This window comes from Rhinatrema bivittatum, chromosome 5 (assembly GCF_901001135.1).
Source record: "Rhinatrema bivittatum chromosome 5, aRhiBiv1.1, whole genome shotgun sequence".
In the NCBI taxonomy this organism is placed as follows: Eukaryota; Metazoa; Chordata; class Amphibia; order Gymnophiona; family Rhinatrematidae; genus Rhinatrema; species Rhinatrema bivittatum.
In genome coordinates, this window is record NC_042619.1 from 262,765,158 (window position 1) to 262,780,472 (window position 15,315).

The 15,315-nt window shown below is 45.8% G+C and overlaps 1 protein-coding gene across 7 annotated transcripts in view; it reads right to left on the minus strand.

Moving 5' to 3' along the window:
- FGFR1 (fibroblast growth factor receptor 1) overlaps positions 1 to 15,315 on the minus strand; it is a 134,816-nt gene that overhangs the window by 61,436 nt on the left and 58,065 nt on the right. For 3 of the 7 annotated variants that reach the window (XM_029603939.1, XM_029603941.1, XM_029603943.1), the window contains 2 exons: positions 13,857 to 14,108; positions 8,316 to 8,402 (listed from right to left, as the gene is read on the minus strand). In XM_029603939.1, coding sequence (XP_029459799.1) covers positions 8,316 to 8,402; positions 13,857 to 14,108 — 339 coding nt within the window. Of the gene's footprint in view, positions 1 to 8,315; positions 8,403 to 10,353; positions 10,552 to 13,856; positions 14,109 to 15,315 lie in introns of those variants that run through there. The other 4 variants (XM_029603940.1, XM_029603942.1, XM_029603946.1 and 1 more) reach the window with 3 other exon arrangements.

A 15,315-nucleotide genomic window follows, 5' to 3' on the forward strand; every position in this document is an offset into this window, starting at 1 on the left:
TGCCTGAATCCAATTCCCCTTTCCCCCCCCTGCCGAAGTGGGGAGCGCTGTTGGAGTTGTATTAAAAGCATCAAGGCTTATAGGTTAAGGGTAGTAACCTCCATGCTTTCTGCTATGGGCAGTAACCACCACACCAGCGACTTCCTTCCCTGAACGCTTTCTTCATTTCCTTTAGGACTGGGCCATAGAAGCAGTCCTATGCTTTTTCCCTTATGTTTGTGCATCAGTATCCCAGTCTATAGAAGTCTGGGACCATGGTTGTTTTCTGGATCTAATTCCCCTTTCCCCCACTGCCATCAAAGAAGGCAGCAATGCTGCAGTTGCATTAAAAGCAACAATGGTTATTGGTTAAGGGTAGTAATCTCCATGCCTTCTGCTAAGGGAAGTAACTGCCATATCAGCAGGTTACCCCCCCTGCTTTTCTCATTTCCTTCCTCTAGTCTTTAGAGATCCACAGTGTTTATCCCATGCTCCTTTGAATTCTTTGACTGTTTTTGACTTCACCACCTCCTCCGGAAGTGCATTCTACGCATCCACTACCCTCTCCGTGAAGAAATATTTCCTGACATTTGTTCTGAGTCGTCCCCCCTCGAGTTTCATTTCATGACCCCTTGCTCTATTTTCTTTCCACCAGAAAAGGCTCATAGTTTGTGCATTATTAAAACCTTTTAGGTATCTGAAGGTCTGTATCATATCCTCCCCTGTACATCCTCTCTTCCAGGATATACATATTCAGATCCTTCAGCCTCTCCTCATAAATCTTCTGATACAGACCCCACACCATTTTGGTCGCCCTTCTCTGAACCATCTTCATCCTGACTCTATCCTTTTTGAGATGCAGGTTCCACAACTGAACACAATGCCCTTGGTACATGTCCAGGTGAGACCTCATCAAGAACTTGTACAAGGGTATTATCACCACCTTTTTCTTACTGGTTATTCCTCTCTGTGTAGTCCAGCATTCTTTTGGCTTTAGTTATCACCTTGTCACATTGCTTCGTCATCTTCAGATCACCAGACATGATTACCCCACGATCCCTCTCTTGGTCCGTGCACACCAGTCTTTTATCCCCCTCCCCCCACTCAATCACAAAAAGCTCTTTTAGATTGCTGCACCCCAGATGCATGATTCTGCACTTCTTGGCACTGAATCCCAGTTGCCAAATCTTTGACCACTCTTCAATCTTTCTTAGATCACTTTTCATTCTCTCTACTCCTTCAGGCATGCCCACTCTGTTGCAGATCTTAGTATCATCCGCAAATAGACAAACTTTACCTTCCATCCCTTCCGCAATGTCGATTACAAACATGTTAAACAGAACCGATACCAATACCAGTCACTACACTTAATATGGTTCTCTCTTCAGAACAGGTTCCATTTACCAATACACATTGTCTATCAGTCAACCCGTTTGTAATCCAAGCCACCACTTTGGCGCTCACTCCCAAGCTTCTCATTTTATTCACAAGCCTCCTGTGTGGGACCCTATCAAAAGCTTTGCTGAAATCCAGGAAGATCACATCGAGTGTTCTTCCTCAGTCCAATTCTCTAGTCACTGAATTCAAAAAATCAAAATCAGATGTGTCAGACAGGACCTTTCCCTGGTGAATCCATGCTACCTCAGTTCCAGCAACCCACCAGATTGTAGATAGTTCACTATCCTTTCCTTCAGCAGAGTCTCCATTCATTTTCCCACCACCGAGGTGAGGCTAACTAGTCCGTAGTTTCCACCCTCCTTCTCTGCTCCCACTCTTGTGAAGCGGGACCACCACCGCTCTTCTCCAATCCTGTGGCACCACTCTCCTCTTTACAGGAGTGAACCCACCAACATATCTCTGAGCTCCCTCAGTATCCTGGGATGTATCTCAACCAGCCCCCATGGCTTTGTCCACTTTCAGTTTGTCTAGCTCGTTCCATATATTCTCCACTGTAAAAAAAAAATGATTGGCCCTACAAATCTCGGCTAGGTTCTGCATAGTTTCTGACACTCCAATGGACAGTACACAAGCCACCAGCAAAGGCAGAAATTAAAAGGGATTTAAAAAAAAAGGGGGGGGGGGGGAATTGGATTCAGGCAGTAAGTAAGAGGGCCCCGACTTCTACCTTCTGGGCTACTGCTACTCGGGCATAAGGGAAAAAGCTCTAGACTGCTTCTACGGCAAAGTCCATAAGCAACGCACGTCAAGCGGCACTGAAGACAAGAACATCCCCAAAATATAGAAATCTGTATTCAGCAGCAGTGTCCAGTGACCTCTGTATCAGAAAGGGGGGATTCCAGAGACCTGTATAACTAGAATAGCAAGAGTAGAAAACTGGGATTCTGGCCTAAAAATTGGTAAAGAAACCAGGGCGGCACATCATTCATACCACCTGCAAAGTAATATCCATTGAAAATGATCCTTCTGGTTTCACAGGAAAAGTGGAGCTGTGGCACTATGAAAGCCACATGCTCAACCCACTAGTCAGCTGTTAAACTCCAAATAGCTGTTTAGTTAATTTAGATATTTGGCCTCCAGACGTTATACTACATGAACCACCTGACTTGGCCAGAGCTCTAGAACACATTTATCACTGCTTCTCATAGATTAAAGGCAACACCTGCCCCAAAGCCCCTTGGAGAATCTCCCCTCACAGAGGTCCTAATTATTCCTCATTCTGAGTGACAAGTCCTTTTATTCTGCCCATCCCATCCTCCTCCTCACTACCTAAATAAAAGGTGCTATGGCCTTTTTCTTTATGCCACCACAGAGGGCATCCACACCAATGAATTTTAATTGAAGGCCAGATGAGAAATGTGTTTCTCCTGCTCCCAGGGTCTTCTGATGTAACAGATGTCAACTGCTGGGATTATAACAATGTAGGCAATGATCCTTAGCCAATCAAGAGCCATTGCCACAAGAACACGCAACATCACAAGCAGGGGGGGCCCACACCTTTAATTTACAGGAAGCACATTCCATGTGGTGGGAGCGGGGAAATTCTAGTGCTCTTCTGTCCAGTCCACAGAACAGCACCAGAAAACCTGAAATGAACATGGCTTATGGGGGAGGGATGAACAGCTCAGCTAGTATTTCTGACAGAATGAGGAGGACAAGCAGTAAGACAAGGGACCGAATCCAGCCAGTAATGTCTGCTTGCCTCTCCTGGTCTGCTGTAAACCTTACGGCCTGCACTGTTTCATTAGTAAGATGAAGGCTAGTTAGCACAGCACTTGCTTCTGTTGCTTATCCTTTTGAAGGGTATTGTGGCTACTGATTTTTAGGGTCTCAAGGCTTTTCCCTCCTCCTCTGTGCCCATCCAGAACAGCTGCTAGGGAACCAGATCTGGTTTCACAATGCACTGACCGTGCGGAATCTCTCATGCTCTCAGAACATCATCCCATGTCCATCAGCGACAGAACCAAACAGAAGCGGAAACCCCAGCCGTCCACTGGCAGAAGCCCTGGACACAGCAGGTGCTTAGCCTGTGTTTTCAAATTATCCATTTGTGTTCTTCTCCAAATCAGAACTGGAATCTCCAGTTAAGAGCAGCTGAATGGCAAGGACTGAAACAGCTGGATGACAAAGCTTTGGTCACTGGTGAACAGTAGCAGCAAAAAGAGCAGGCTAAACCCATGACATCAGTACCTCAGTGGCGAGCAAGATTTGGATTGGTTTGGAAGAGATCCTCCCCTCTTGAGGTACTTGGCTAGTCCAAAACTACCCACATATTGAATTTTCTGTTGCCCACAATATTCCTAAGATTGGAGAAGTGATCAAGCCTAGACGCAGACTTCCTTCTGTGCCACCATTCCCTGGTCATAACTCACCTCTTTGGTGTGCTCTACCAGTAGATGGGAAGACTCAAGAGTCTGTACAGCTGCAAGAAGTGTGCTGGGAAAGATAGCAGTCTGAACAAACACAGATCAGAAAAGGAGAAGGGAGGGAAGGGTGGGTTTAACCCGAGCAATGAAGTCTCTCAACCCAACCATCATCCATGAGAAGAACTTGGTGTAAAAGGAGAAACCACTGGTAATCCAGCACACATCAATACTCAGAAGATGCGAGCAATTTCGCTTATTGACTCATCTGTTGAAGCTCATCTCTTGGCAGGAGAGCCGTTTCCTTTGCCTCCTAACTGCACACCTGTCAGACATCACTAAACAAGGACAGTTCTGTTTTCCCAAGATCCTCCAATTCTTCTCCAGTATTCTTCCTCATCAGAATATTTGATTTGCTGCTAAAATGTGCCTCTGCGAATAGTAAAGGATTTGTTGATTCTCAAAATAGTAAAAAAAAAAACCAAAACATAACATCCATCAGCTTGCAAAAACACATTAAACAAGAATTTATCTCAATTCAGCACCAAGGGACAGGATATATTTTCTGCTGCCGCAGTATTAGGTTCATCCATCAAGCTGTATGACTCAGATATTGCGTGAACGTTTCGACAGACAATGAGTACAGTATTATACAAACTGCATCTAAGGTATTGAAACTGGTCATTCAGAGTCCTTTAATGCAGTGCAGGCATCCACCACCTCCACTAAGTACTAACCTGCTGGGCATGAAGATTCACAGCTTTAAAATGATAACCTAAACCCTGGATGCTCTCAAATTCTGTCAATCAGGGGATGTATTCATCTATCCACATGATGGTCTTCAGTTGCCCGTTCCTTCTTTTTGGTTTCTGTCAATAATGAACTCTAACAAAGCAATTAGTGCCGGATGGAACTCCGAAAAGGTGCAAGTGGCATTCTCCCTTTCTTTCTGGGAAAGAAATTACGTGGAAGACAGCTTCATTGTGCTTGGACGGGACTCGGTAGGAAAGCCTCAGTTGCACACAGCTGGCATGCCTCTCTTTTGCATTGCAATGATTGACACCTTTTGTCTCTTGTTGACGTGTGGACTTCGGCAAAAAGAAAAAAAAAATGGAAGCTCCCAAAGTTCTCATGACCCTAACATTTTCCTGCATCTAATGGTATAAATTAGAACAGAGAAGCAAAAAAAAAAAAAAAAAGTTCCTTAAACTTCTTTTTCAGCAGATTTTTATTTTATCTTTTATATCCCTGTAGATGTGGTGGTACTTTTATACATGTTAAACTTGTAGTTGTTATGGCAAGTTGTTTTAGCCCATTTATGTGTTTATTTATATTTGCTGCTTATCCATGAACACATTCCTGAGCTACACTACATTAATTGAAATGAAAGGGAAGCTTTTAAGATCCCAAACTCTCAGAGGGCTATCTCAATTGCAGATATTCCCTGCAGATAGCTTGTTTAATGCTAGTTCAATCCTGATCATACTGTTGGTGTTGCATTCCTCAGTGGCATCTTAAACCGAATAGTTTAAGATGCCACTGAAGATATGAACATCTTAAAATATCAGGCATATTCTCTGTGGGACCTTAGTTAGGTCAATGGTGTCACCCATTAAGAAGGGGAAGACTCTTGGATGTTTATTGGGGTTGGGGAGTGATCTTTGATACTTTAACCCTGCTGCATGTGAGAAAACCAAGCCAGTCACCATCAGAAGTATGCAAAGGCTACTGGTTAAACTAAGGGGGAGATCTGTTGTAACCCCGCTTTCTCAAATATTCATATTGCTCAAAGATCAACCCAGAGCCCCCAAAGTGCACAAAATTTACCAACAAGCTGAATCAATGGTTATGTACTAACTTACGGGCCGATACAGTAAAATCACGGGAGAGCGGGTGAGCGCCCGCTCTCCCGGCACGCGCACAGGCCACTCTCCTGTGCACGCGATTAAGTATTTTAATTTAGTTTAAATAGGGTCGGCGGTAAAAAGAGACGTTAGGGACACTAGTGCGTCCCTAGCGCCTCTTTTTTGACGGAAGCGGCGGCTGTCAGTGGGTTTGACAGCCGACGCTCAATTTTGCCGGCGTCGGTTCTCGAGCCCGCTGACAGCCACGGGTTCAAAAACCGGGCGCCGGCAAAATTGAGCAACCGGTTTTTGACCCACAAGCCTATTTCAATTTTTTTTTCTATTTTTTTTTTTTTACTTTTTTTTTTTTTTTTAACTTTCGGGACCTCCGACTTAATATCGCCATGATATTAAGTCGGAGGGTGCACAGAAAAGCAGATTTTACTGCTTTTCTGTGCACTTTCCTGGTGCCCGGAGAAATTAGCCCCTACCTTTGGGAAGGGGCTAATTTCTGAAAGTAAAATGTGCGGCTTGGCTGCACATTTTACTTTCTGTATCGCGTGGGAATACCTAATAGCGCACGCAACATGCATTTGCATGTTGCGGGCGCTATTAGGTTCGGGGGAGGGGGGGTTTGGACTTGCGTTTTGGACGCGCTATTACCCCTTACTGAATAAGGGGTAAGCTAGCGCATCCAAAAGCGGGGTAAACTGTATCGGCCCATTACTGAGGCTTTTGGAGGCATTCTCTTCCATCAAAGAATTGCCTTACTTCCTTCCTTATATTAGAGTACCTCGTTTCAATAAAATATGTAAAATACATTCCTCTCCCTGTAGAATCTTGAAAGAGCTGCTGTCTTCTTTCATTTTAGTCTCGCCGGTGAATTTTAAAAAGACCATGTAATTACTTTAATAGATTTTTTTAATCCCCCTGAAAACACTAAAAATAATATTTATACTGTAAGCCAAGCGGACTCTTTTGCTGGGGTGTGACTGGCACAGCTTATTTATTTATTTATTTAACTTCTTTTACTATACCGACACTCAAGACCAGGTCTTATCGTACCGGTTTACATTAGAACAAGGGGAAAAATCAATTAACGTATAAGTGGAAAAGAGAAGTTACATTAAAACAGGGAGAGTAAAAAGAGCTTAAAGGGCAAACTCCCTAGGCCCACGCCGCCCTGGGCTCAGACTGGGCTGGAGCTTTGCCCATAGCCACCTGTTCCCCACAGGTTGAGCCTTCGGGTTCCAGAGGCTGGCAGGTCTTAGGCCATAGTCTCACAGGGCTATGATGAAGAGTGAGTCCGGGGCTGGACTGAGGTCTGGGCAGGCAGCAATCAGGAGGGTCACCGGGTGCAGGCCAACGGTTGGGGCAGGCAGTGAGCAGAGCATAGTCCAGGTCCAAAGCAAGGGTCCTAGGCAGGAGGCAAGCAAGAGAGTGGTCAGTGTCTGTAGTGAAGGTCCAAGGGAGGCAGCAGGCAAGAGAATGGTCAGTGCTCATAAGAAGGTCAAAGGTAGGAATCAGGCGAGACAAACAAGGAGACGGAACACAGAGGACCATAGAAAGGCGGGAGAGAAAAGGCAGGACTACGGAAGCAGGACCACAAGAAAGGCAATGGCTGGGAGACAAAGGGAGGGAAATGAGCAAGCCAACGAGAAACAAGGCACAGGGAGCGACACGCACTGTTGCTGAGGTGAGGAATGAAGGGCTCAGCGGGGTAGTAGTAGTAGTAGTCCAGGAATGATGTCATCAGAGCACACCGCTTCCAGCTTTCCACCGTGGGGGCCAATATAACATGCGCACACATGCCCATAGAGAGCGGTGGAATAGTGATGGCAGCAAGGGAGCCGCGAAGTGAGTTGGCATCTTGGGGTGAATGCAGCCAGCCGCATCCCGCAGCCAGCCAAATATTACATATACTGATATTCACCAAACTTTGTAGTTTTAAAATAAATACCATCTCAAACCCCTATGTGATCTCCCGCTGTACCCCACAACCAAGGGATTTTCTAGACTTGCCCTGGGATTGCCTTATTTCCAATAATATTTTCCCCAAACTCCTCACCCCCACTGAAAGGCTGTGAAGAAATGTTAAGTCATTCCTAAATCTACCTCCTCAATCTGAAACACTGTAATTCAGGAAACCAGTAAATTCTGCTTTGGGCGCAAACACCACCTGGATACCGTGGTCTGAACAAGTGCCGCTAAATTCCCCCTGCTGACATGAGGGAAGGCAAGCATCTGAAGATTTCTGGTACTGGATTTGATGACTTGGGGCTCAGGCTGCAATCAGAAGGGTATAGAGGGATGAATGAGAGGGACCTAAAAAGAAGAGAAGCAGTAGAAACAAAGGAGAGGCTGAGAGGCAAGGTGAGAAAGATTCAGGACCCGGAGGGTTTCCAACATGGGAAGCCCACCAGTTGTTCTTTGGTAGCTGATGGTCCAAACTCAATAGGAATATTCAGGATTGCATGCCATTCTGGGATCCCAGAACTGCTGTGACGGTTTAACGCTAGCCATGTTATGGGGCATGCTGGGATCCACATGGGGGAGAAACTCTTTGCCCTTTCTTCATTTTCCTTGCAGTCAAAACACTGAACTTAAAACAGAAAGGACAAGGAGGTAGATTCATTGGCCCTATCGGCAGAGAGACACACGAGATGCATACGGTTAGGCTTGGAATTCGAAGCTTCCTTCTCTTCAGAGGAGGAATCGTCATCCTCATCCTCGTCCTCTGCTGAAGGGAGAGCATCTGCTAAAGGAAAAAAAAAAAAGAAAAAAGGTGGAGAGTTAATGTCAGTGGGACTGGTGCACGGGAACGGGGGAAGAGACAAGTGCTAAAAATGTAACATTTCATGCCTCAATCTTGCTGCATGCTAAGATGGCAATTTTCAAAGGCATTTCCCCCGGGAAAACAGCGCAGAAATTGGGCCTTTGAAAATTGCCCTCCCTACCTATGGGTAAAAAATACATGTTTGGTACCACTACCCCTTGCCCTTTTACCTACAAGATAGAGTAGGTGGTTCTAGGGGTGAAATCTGGGTGGGCTTATCACTTCCATACCATTTTTCATTTTCAAAAGTAGGCGTGGAAATTTCCATGGGGGAAAAAAAAAAACACACCCACATAAATAGCGGGTGCAAGTCTGTGCACTGTCTTTTTCTCTTTCAAAACTGACATAAAGGCTGCAGGTAAAGGGAACCCGCAGACTTCTGCGCACAGTTTGAAAAGTGCCCCCTAAACTCGTTAGCAATCGTCAGAGAGCAGACATTATGAATGACAACGCAGCAGTGACCCATCATCTCATGTCCCCATTGCTAGAGACCGCAGAGCACGCCTGTATTAACAGCTGCAGCTAATGGCCAAGGCAGAGGCTGGTGGACTGGTGAGACACCACAGTGACCGGGCAAAGCCAAAACCTACTCTCCCCACTCCTGTGGCCATCACGGGACTTTCACAGCATTCTGTTTATGGGAATGGAGGGAGGGGAGAGAAGTAGAAAAGTGTAACAGACGCCGATTATTTAACTTTTCTCTGTGTATCCAATTCTGCGCAAAAGAAGAGAGATAAAAGTACACAAAACATACAGTCACTGACAGAACACAAGAACAAACAGGCGTAAAATGGAGGGCAGGACAAAATTCACCTGCTCAGCAGGGATGAGGTGGAAATTTAAACTCAGGTTTGTCTGGTTAACTCACAAAGTTAGCAAGATAAATCTTTTGAGAATCAAGCTCTCTGAGGTCTATTTTCAAAGGTTTAGGTGCTCACTTTGGGAGTTAAGCACCTAAATCAGCTCTTTTGAAAACTGAAGAACAGAGTACCTAAATGTAGGGGCCTAGTTTCATTGGAAGCCTAAATTTAGGTGCTAAAAAAATGCTACTTGCAACAAGCAATGATTCTATGGAGGTCTACTTAGATCTCTCTCTCTGGGCCATGAGGCATCAGCCATTAAACTCCTTGTCTGGGCTTTGCTGTAAGCCATATTTCACCTAGGCACTGCATAACTCCCAATCAGCTTATGGGCAAATAAATAGTTTTCCTTCTGCCTTCCTGAGGTCCTTATTGTGTTGCCTCGCTGTTGTGTGAAGCAGATCTACAGTCATTTCAATATAAGCGAATGGAACGTAGGTAGGAACAGGTTGTCAGAGGGAAGCCACACTCTGGTGCTGCCTCTCTCATTCCTAGAGGGGAGCCACCTGAAGCTGAAAGGCCATCCTAGCCAATGAAGGGATTTCTTTGTGGAAAAAAACACAAGGAGGTCACCAGAACTCAGGAAAAGGATTATTTTTAATCCCTTTGTGCTCTTACAGCTCCATGGAAAATGTTTATCTGCATGCTAATGTCCCTTTGGGCTGTTTGCATGAGAAAGGTTGGGATTTGCACTCAGTTAAAAAAAAACCAACAAAAAAACCCGCTGTTCATGCCTCAGAGCATGTAAAATCCTGGGAGCTTTCCAGAATCTTCCAAAGGCAGCAGGATTAATTTGTTTTGTGGAAGTCAGTGCTTTCTTACCTTGGGGCATGAAGACTTTGTTATTGTAAAGGAGCTAAAATGAAAAAAAAAAAAAAAAAAGATTGCAGTGCCTGGGGTGGGAAGAAGGGGAGGGAAAGGGGTGGATGAATGAGAAACGTCTCAGGCTGAGCTCCTTCACCACCCACCCCCTGCTTTTTTACAAGACAATATGAATATGTTAATTAACTCACTATTCACACAGAATGGAGCCCCTTCTGTTCCCTTTTGTGGGGTGGGGGTAGATTTTGAGGCTTCCTTAGCAAGGACAAAATGCAGCCGTCTTAGTAGAAATTGCTCTTAAACAACCTTGCTGCATGTAATCTCAGCTTTCTAACCTTCAGCACTTCAGGCAAATCAGTGCTTTGCCATGGCAGGAAAGTTACAGGAACGTCTGCTGAGGCACTGCAAAGGGCCTGGATTTACGCACAGACCTAGGCCTGTCCTCTGGGGGCAAACATTCCAGCCTGCCCCTACGGACCTCTTGGATCTGCCGCCCCCTCCACCACTACTCCCAGCAAATCTCTGGGCAGAAGGCGGGAAGCAAGCAGAGGCCGGCGGGGGAAGGAAGGAAGGAAGACCATGCCTGGCACCGACTGTCCAAGGGTGGGGCCCAGGTCATAATCTGTCACCAGTGTCACGGTGACTCCGGCGTTAAGTGCTCCTGCGACACGGCCGCCACGAAACAGCAGGGCGCGCGCTACGGTGACCGAGCAGAGATTCTGTAAAAAACAAAATAAATAAAAACGTGGCCCCGAATCGGCTCTGAGGGGCAGATATTCCTTCAGCCAGCGCCACCAGAACGCCTGGGGAAGGGGGAAGGGTGAGGTAGGAAAAGCCTGGAAATGTTCTTAACTCCTCGGATGAGTTTTCCCCTCCCCTGTCCGTCCTGGGAATGCTGCTCAGAAGCAGCTGCTAACGCCACCCCCCCCCCCCCCCACCACATTCTTTCGCCAACTGCATCCGATTCTTCCTGCAGTTACAAAACGCGACAGCCGCTCATATTGAATGCATTAAATTACATTCTCTGCAGAGCTGGATCGCGCCGTGCAAGTCGTTTTAACTCGCCAGCCCAGGTGGAGTTCTCTGCAGCCCCAGCTGGGGCCGCTCATATACGATGGCCCCGGGAGATGTGCATTTCCTGGCTAGGGTCTGCGACACACTGCCCCCCATCTGTTCCGGTAAGGGCCAGCTGACCTTCCTTTACAGTCACCTCACTATAAAGTGGGGGCCGAGCTCAGGATGTCTGGGGGGGGGGGCTCACAGGACTTTGGAGCTCTTGAAAAAACAAACAAAAAAAAAAAGGCCATTGTAAAATTCTTTTCCGCTACCTAGCTGGGTTCTCTCACTACTCCCACCCTACCCACATTTCCCTGGTTTCACTTCTCCTTAAAGATGGGGCAAGCTCATTCCGAGCCACCGTGTCCGCTGCGAGTCTTAAACAGATCCTTTCTAACTGCTACAGATCTCTCATCCCGTGTACGAATGTGCAGGAAGGACACAGATTACAGAGACACACGAGCATGATGATAACTCTTCCTATAAAGGCATCATCAGCACAGAAACTTAGAAATATAGAAATACAGAAACATGACAGCTGAAGACCACATCTGCTTTCTCTCTGGTTTTCACCCTCCCTCTGCCGCCATGAAAAGATCTGTGCTTGGCCCAGGCTTTCTTGAATTCCAATACTAGTCCCGTCCCCCCATGCCTCATTTGTGTGTATCCTGTATTTCTGGGCAAAAGTTACTTCCTAGAGAGACATCAGGCATGGAATACCACCCTGGAGACGACAAACAAACACACACACACACCAGCTTGCTGCAACATTGGGCACCCAAAAACCACAAACATAAACAACAGGCAACAGCAACAAGGGACATACCGAGAACCCCCTCTATTCTAATTCTCACTAGTAGCATTTGTGAAGGCAGGGCCCATCGAGGGCCAGGTGTCTTTGCAATTTCTGCTAATTTTCAGACATTTTATTGTGATTGAAGGAGAAAGACAGCCACCAGGAGGTTTGTGTGAACACAGGTCATTGTTGCAGATACTACTGAATAAGGATACCTAATCCTTTCTGAATGCAGTCCTTTGCTGCTCAGAATTGGGGGGGGGGGGGGGGGGGGCGCGTTGTTAGTAGTAGGGAAGCATCATGCACAGGCACAGCCAAGCCTCAAAGAAAGCCAATAAAAAATGGGCATTGTTTTGGAAAAGGGGCAGGCCTGAAGACTTCAACCCCACACTCTCCCTCGCTCTTCAAAGTGAGTGCTTTCTAACCCAGCCTGCTTTTCAGGACAGCTGCAATGAATATGCATGGGGATGGATTTGCATCCACCGGAGACCCGGGTGCATGTAAATTTCTCTCATGCATATTCATGAAGGATATAGTGAAAACCAGACCGATTGGGTGTGCCTCAGGGACAGGGCTGGGGAATCGCTCTTCTGTCATGGGATGAAGCATCACTGCATGCAGCCAAAACGTGAACATTTCAGACTAATTTCCACAACGATAACACAACAAAATGTCCCCACAATCGATTAAAAAAAATAAATAAATCCCTTTGTTGGACGAACACACTGGCAGGGAGAGAGTCAGATGTGCTGCCTGGAAGGTTCCAGGCTCATAACTTGCCTCTAATTTTCTGCTTGCGTTTTTAGGAACTCATTTGTCTGGAGTTTACTGAACAGTAAATCTATTCCAGCTGCTTTCTTCGCCATTCCACTGTGCAGATTACAAACTTTGAAGTTCATATTCAAAGAACCAGTGAGCAAGTTAGCTATCCAGATAACTTTAGGGCAGCTTCCCCCGACAGGACTTACCTGTATAACTTTAACACAACAGCAGAGTGCCAAAGCTCCATGGCTAAATTTTTACCAAGCCCCAGGGATGCCTCCAGCCCCGTTTCTTTTTATGTGGCTATATTCTGTGCAGGCAATTATTTGCCTAGACAAATTTATTTATTTTTTTTTAAATTTATACTTTATGCCCAGACAAATTTTACCTGCTAATCGAGAGGGAATAGAGAGGTAGCTGGAAAACTCTGGAGTTCAAATTAACTCCCCAAATTAGCCAGACATATCTTTCGAACAGCGTCCTGTTTTGGAGGTCCATTTTCAAAAGGTTTTAAGTTCCTAAATTTGGGAGTTAGGCACCTAAATCAGCTCCTTTGAAAACCGACTAGGCTTGAACCTAAATTCAAGAGGCTATGGGGTGGAGTGAGAGGTAAGTTTGGCATAAGCACTGAATTTTCAGCATCTAGGCACCTAACTTTAGTACCACGCCCTGAACTTTGAAGGGAGTGGGTTATAAATATTTCAAATAAAATAATTTTTCTAGATTTAGGCTTCTAAGTTTAATTGCAGGTCTAAATTTCAGATTTTAATGTTGGCTGAAATTCTACTTAAATGTAGGCACCGAGCAATTTTTGAAAACCAATCCCCTTTGTTTCTGGATAATCAGCTAGATTTATTGTGGCACTGGGATACCTTCTTTCAATATGACACTCCTGCTGAGATTGCGTCATGTAACACCCCTCTCCTAGGAGGACAGTGTCCTTAAAGGAACAGCACACTAATTATACAGGAAGTCAGGGTACTACACTGGCCCTATAGCCATTTTATTTCACATGTAGCGGCTTCATCGCTTGGCACTGCCCCCTTTACGAGAATCCCCATCCCAGGGGCAGCTACAAACCTGAAACATTAACTGTGAAGTAGGTGGTCTCGCTCCCCGAGGGGCCATTGGCCATGCAGACATAGAGCCCAGAGTCTTCCTGCACGGCTTCCCTGACCTCTAGCTCCTCCCCAGTGATGCGAGTTCGATTGTTCTCAGACAGCTGCACCCCATCCTTCACCCAGCTGATGCTCTGCACATCCTCCCGCAGCCTGCACCGTAACTGAAGGAGCTCACCAGGATGCACCGAGTACGATTCAAATTTTGGCACAACTGGAAAATGTAAAGACACACAAAAAAAAAAGCAAACTAGATTTTAATTGCTGGGGGAGGGTTTGTGTAAGGGGAGTTAAAAACGTTAAAGACCTCACAGGTTATCTGATGCTTCCTTTACCATCTACGTGCTCACAAAAAACGATGAAAAAAAAATCCTTCAGTATTTAGGTGCTTCCTGTTTGTAGCCCAGTGGATTTCCAAAGCAAGGATGCCACACTCTGATCCTGTAATGCCACAAAAGGATCTGGTTTCAAGATACTTGCCAGGACTTTGGATCATGGGTACTTTGGCTACACTGGTAAACCAAACTCTAGTATGGCACTCCAGGGACATCGTGTGCTCCCCTTGCCTAGGTGGGCAGGATTTACTTCTAGCTGGAGGGAAGCTGGGTTGTGGGAGACACTCATCTAGCTGACGTTCAAAATGGGAAAAGTATGGGCACAGTCAACCTGTCAAGTCCACAATTTAACTGCTCTATCAGTTTGCAAGATACATGCACAAAACGAGGAGGAGAATGGAAAATAATCAAGCTTACTTACCACCAGTTACCTACCTGTTAATCAACCAGGCACAGTGGCGGCCATGCTGCCCTTTCCAAGACGAGCAGAGGGAAGCAAGGTTAGACAAGCTGGAGCAGCAGGATTAGGGTTTCAGCGCGACTAGTGACATGGCTGCTCTATACTGGTTTTAGTGCTGTTAGCTAATTCCAGGTCACCATCAAATTTCATAGCCCAGTCCTAAATTTCCTAGCACCCACCCAGGTCAAGTCTAAAGAAGAGAATGCACTTTTATAACATCCCCTGGTTTATCACTGCATGCGCATGAGTACACGAGGAGGGCACTGATCCTGTTCATCAGGGTGGGAGGAGCAGAGGGGCAGATCCTCTCTTTAAAATTTTTACAACAGCGATCCTGAAACCTTGCAAAAGCGGAAGGCAGAACAAGTTGCAACTCCATGCCATCATCGCACATTCTGGTTTCTAAACTGGTTATTGATTAGGGATTGGGTGAGGGAAAGGGAAAGGGAGGAGACAGAACAGCAAACTGCAAGTCTATGTACACACACAGTTTTTAGGAAGAAACATCATTATAAAAGTATGATGAGCATTCACTGAGACTGAGAAGTAAAAGTAGCACTAGCTGTAAAGCAAAATATTTGCTTTAGAATTTCACGGCTCTGCAGTACAAATACCTTTTCTTTCCT